Source organism: Austrofundulus limnaeus, unplaced genomic scaffold, assembly GCF_001266775.1.
Source record: "Austrofundulus limnaeus strain Quisiro unplaced genomic scaffold, Austrofundulus_limnaeus-1.0 Scaffold123, whole genome shotgun sequence".
Taxonomy (NCBI): Eukaryota; Metazoa; Chordata; class Actinopteri; order Cyprinodontiformes; family Rivulidae; genus Austrofundulus; species Austrofundulus limnaeus.
The window spans coordinates 1,432,092-1,437,499 of record NW_013952525.1 but is presented as its reverse complement, the minus strand read 5'-3'; the positions used below and the strand labels follow the sequence as shown (position 1 = coordinate 1,437,499).

General features: G+C 38.5%; 1 protein-coding gene across 1 annotated transcript in view; it reads right to left on the bottom strand.

Moving 5' to 3' along the window:
- ptk7b (protein tyrosine kinase 7b) overlaps positions 1 to 5,408 on the bottom strand; it is a gene marked incomplete at its 5' end in the record, with an annotated part of 96,466 nt that overhangs the window by 31,411 nt on the left and 59,647 nt on the right. The window contains 1 exon segment of the mRNA XM_014015146.1: positions 3,737 to 4,033. Within this exon segment, the coding sequence (XP_013870600.1) occupies positions 3,737 to 4,033 (297 nt within the window).

The following is a 5,408-nucleotide window of genomic DNA, read 5'->3' as shown; positions in this document are numbered from 1 at the left end:
TCGATTCAAAATCAATTTTTTCATTCAAAACTCAATGTGAGCCCGTTTCTTGTGTTCCTAAAGCGCTTCATCTTCATTTTGCAAATTTTGCACACAGTAGCTGCGTTTCCATTGRAAATGTGCGCAAAACTTTGTCGATATTCTGCTAATGTCGAAAAACATAGTTTCGCAACTGCGGTGTTTCCATTAAGTAAGAAATGTTATTAAAGTCACGTGAATACATTTTTTTCTCGCGATAAATCATTACAAACATGGCGGCGATGGATGTAAACACATAGCATGTTGCTACCACGACACTAGCGCTCATCATCAGAGGAGCCATCGGCGTCTTTTTATCGAGACTTTCCAGCAACAAGTCGGAGTGGCTACGTATGCTGAGTTTTTGGGAAATTGTAGTCGGTGAGTTTACTATTTTATACTACTTCTGTGATATTACTACTACTTCTACTTCCTGTTATCTTCTTCGTCGTCGTCTTTTTCGCCAGTAGAAACAGTCGGTTGTTGATCACGTGACTCCCGTGATGCGAAAAAAGTGTTTCCATTGCAGTTTTGCGAAAAATACCTATTTTGATACGGGCGAAAAACCACCTCATCCTAGCGCAAAAACATTTTGTCGAAAAAACTTAATTTTTTCAAAATTGACGTGTTTCCATTGAGCAAATTTATTTTCGAAATTCTAATTTGCGCATTTTCATGGTCAATGGAAACACAGCTAGTGAAGCTCAGGTCAAACTCAGACTCWTTCAGTAAAAAACAAAGTGATCCCAAATCTTTGCATTCAATTAAGACAGGGGTCAGTTGAATCTCTRTCCTCCAGTTTTGTAGTTTCCTCTTTGTTTTGGTGCTTTCTGCGCATTCATACGTTCCAGAACCAGCTCCATGTGACGTCAGGACGTCCCAAGTGGTTACAAATGAAGATTGACAACCTTTGGATTTTCTTTATCGATATCGAATCGATTTTGGGACATTATAAATCGATTCTGAATCTTTGTAAATGAGAATTGCGATTCTGATTTAAAATGACTTTTTGGTGCACCCTTAATAAATATACCCTGTGTCGTYTTATGTATCATATCACCAAATTCTTACCAATCCACATCCCTACAATTTACACATCCCAACATTTTCATATAAATGTCTAAAGTTATTTATAACATGTTTGTGTGGGAGTTCAGTCTTTGTTTGGTCTTATATAAACAGGAGACCAAAGACGATTACAATCTTTGTCTCGAAAACAAACAAAAGAAGGATTTCACTTATAAGAAATACCTCTTTTCAAGTGCGTGGGAATGGTAATGTCTTGGCAGATAAATACAGTTTATTCAGGATGAGTCTGAAGAAGAACTGGCCCTTCTTGTCTGACTTGTTTTCTTCTTTTTAAATCTGTGGGAGTATGACAGTTGAGCTTTATTGACACACTAAATCTTGCGAATACACAGCAGCTTCCTTCAGATTAGTAAAAGTGTAACAAAACGGATGTCTCCCTGCTTTTTGRGGTCGAAACGAAGGATCCGACGATACCGCTTAACATTTCCTTCCCCTTTCATCCACCCGCTCTGGAGACTTCTCGTGTTCTTCTAACCAGATGAGAAGAATCAAGGAAAACCCATCGGAACGTGGCCAGAGAGGGGAAACATGTTCCAGATGGAGCCCCGCTATCTCCATGTTTGATTCACACAAAGGCTTTTCAGTAACAACTACTACCTGAGGGCCCTCAGCAAACAAAAAAGGCTCTTATTTATTCCACACGGAGTTTGGTTGAACTCCCACAACATCCACTAAAACAAAAAGAGCCCACTGATGAGGTCTAACAAAATTAAAAAACTGGCTAAGAGGACAAAAGGTTTAGGAGTGACTCAGTAAAGAGCCTGGCACGGATAAACACTTGAGTAAACGAGGGGGGTGATATTCAACTAAATCTAAATAATTACATAGCTGGAAGCTAAATTACACTCACCAGCGATTTCCCAACAAAAGCCTTTTCAGAAAGAATATGGGAAAAGAGTGTTACACAACAGACGAAAGCAAGAAACACATGCGTGGTGGCACATATATCTAGTTTCTAAAACAAAAAAACAAACAACGCAACATTTAACAGACTATCCATCAATGTCATTTTTGTAATTCTTCCATCTGAACAGTCAGCAAAATATTTCATTAAAATTAAATTAAATGAAACTTCCACATCTACAGTTGATGGCGTCAACCCAACCGCGATCTGCACCAAGGCTACTTTTAGAACAATAGTCACGTGACTGCATCCGCTCAACAACGTACAAACTTTAGTAGCAGATCTTTTAGTTTCAATCAGTGCGCCGGTTTAGCTTTGTTTAAACTTAAAGTAGATATATGCTTAAACTGATCCCCAATATTAGAGGTTTAAATCAGCACCTTTATCAAGATGCGATATTATATCAATTTGTTTTAAAGACGATATAATGTTTCTCCATATCACAAAAATTTAAAAAGGGGCAGACATTATACGATTTATTCTTCTTCTGCTACCTTTCATTTTATTTTGATTTTTGATTTGTGTATTTTCTTTGTTTTTTTGTTGTATATGGTTATTTTTTAAATGAAATGAATAATTTTTTTAATTGAATTGAATTGATTTTAATGATAAGAGTTCAATCAACKAGTCTGCGAATGATACGATGCAAACAGATCCACATCGGGCTTTTGATGATATGGATCCATGGTTTTGTTTTGCTTTGATGTAATTTAATTATTTAATTGATATAATGATGTGGATCAAGGTATTGTTACACCCCTACAACTTATGGTTCAAAAGCTAATTGATCGTTCAAGATCTGAGTTTACAATATAAACTATTACAATCATAGGGGTGCAACGATACAGAAATTTCACGATTTGGTTCGGCTCGATACTTTAGTCCCACGGTTCGATATTTTTTCGATACAAAAAAGAGAAATTTCCATGCCCCTTTTAACTTGTAATTTATTTAAATTAATTATGACCATTTGTCTAACCTCAAAAGTACAGTTTTTAAATTAAATGTTGCTGAAACAGCAAGTTTCTCAGTGGATCTGCGCTCAAAAATGCAGCCTAGGTGGAGTAGTCGAACACAGATCTACTGATCCTTCAACAAAGAGCATCTTCAGAAGACAAGTTCATAAAGTAAATTTTAAAAATCTGTATTGATCGATACAAGTGTGTATTGAACCTAAAGCACTGTTCGATACGGGTACATGTATTGTTGCACCCCTATACAATCTATTGTTAGCAAAATATCACATAACCCATCAGAGGATTTTAATAAAACATCCAGGAATTACTTTGGAGGCAATGAACAACAATTTGGTGGCAACAGCCTCCTAACGTTATCTAATTTCGACCATAGCATCTAAACTTCTGTAAATTCTCAGCAGAAGATGATTTGTCCTTGTGGCGCGCTAACAAAGCTAGCAAGTAAAAGTCATGGCTGCCTCTTGGGGTTGCAACCAGGCCACCCACAAACACCACCTAACGACCCCATCCCAACACCACTTTGCCCATCAAACAACTGCTTAATTAGGTTGGGGTCAGGACGACCTCATCGCCACACCAAACATGAGTGGGGCCATAAGGACCCCACAAAGACAGCGGGAGGGTGTGGTTTCAGGTGATAAGTTGACAAAAAATGCCAGTTTATTAATTTTACTGTGCTCGTTTCCATTAGGAAACCATCATCTCGTCATTTTTTAAAAGAAATAAGTTTATGGGTTTAAAGACTCACATTTAATATTAAAAGTGGCCTTGGTGGAAATGAGCGTCTCTCCTGTGTACCAGTTTTCCACCCGGCACTCGAAACTCCCGGCGTCCAGCTGCCGGTCCACGGCGGTGAACTTGAGGTTGCTTCCTTCCTGGAAGCGCCTCTCGTCGTCTTTCAGGCGCTTGTTGTCGCTGTACCACCTGTACGTGATGTTGGCCGGGTTGCCGACCTCGCAACGCAACATTGCGCTGCGGCCGTGCAAGGCATCCTGGGACTTGGGCTCCTTGGTGAACTGGATGGAAACGGCCTGGACGGACAGAACTGGAAAAATAAAATAAAAAAAACAAGAGAGGTGGGTGAAGTGAATGACACGACTGAGGTTGGATGCTGTTAACATTTTATAGCTTTTTCCATTCATTAAGTGTAAGCTAAAGTAAGCACTTAAGTCCTGTGGAAGAATGTGGTGTTTAGACAATAATGGCTTGTGGTAAACGGTTCTGTTGTTAAAGGAACGGACCCAACAGGGAAAACCAAGTCCTGCCTCGATCCTAACATCGTGGTGTGAGTGGACTCCAACAGTCATCATGGATCTTAATCAAAACTAGTTTTAAACAAACAGAATCCCCACACACCCTCCAAGCTTTTATTTATACTCCCCGGTTGTACGAACAAGCTTTTATTTATGCTCCATTTACTCTCCTTACCCACTTCTAACGTTTGATTAGACGTCACGATACACAAAAAGCAAATGTTCAAGGAGGACGATGAAAATGAAACWGGGAAGGAATGCCACACGTTAGAAGACAAATTACGGCACGTTTCTGATCTCATTTGTTCAGTGGTCGACTCTTCATGACTACAACCTCCTCACTGAGCTTGGTTCTGTTCTGGGGATCCCATCTCACCTCCTGCTAAATCAATCGTTTGCTGGTTTATGTAGAGTTTGCTCATAGAGTTGTGTTAAAKAACAGGAGTGAGTCTTGGTCATGTGACCGACCCTGTGATGTACTGTAGCAGTGATGGGGCTAACCAGAACAGGCAAAAGTCTGGATTTTATCTTCACTGTGCAGCCTCTTAAGCCCAAACCTCCAGTTTTCTACTTTAACTACTAAGTTATTTAGTTAAACATAGACATGTTTGGTATCTACAAAAACATTGGAATCTTYGCTACAAGCTGGTAAAAATCATTTKTATGAACACCCAATACAGTTAAAATCACACGCAGTTGWAAATAAAACTATGAAATTGAAAATAAAATTGATTTWAAAAATTTGGCAAGTCAGATGTTAAAATATTATTTGTGGTAAATAAGAGGCATAATGTGTTATTTTTGTTTTATCATCACTACTTTTATTACACAGGGTTCTGTATGTTGTTTTCATGATTAAATGCAGCAAAATAAACTATTTCAAAGGTAACAGATCTTTGTAAAACTTGGTTTATTTACATAATGAATTTAACTGCTGGATGTTCGGCCCCTCAGCTGTTGACCTGCAGTAACTGTGGCCCCCGGAGCAATTTAGTTGAATAGCCCTGCTGTACAGGTTGGCAAARGAGCGAACAATAAGGGCTGATTATAGAAAATTTGTAAAAACTGTTAATAATATTAGCAAAATAATAATTTAGAGCAGTGGTTCCCAAACTTTTTGTCTTCTGACCCACAAAATATCCATGGCAAAAACTTGTGACCCCAAAT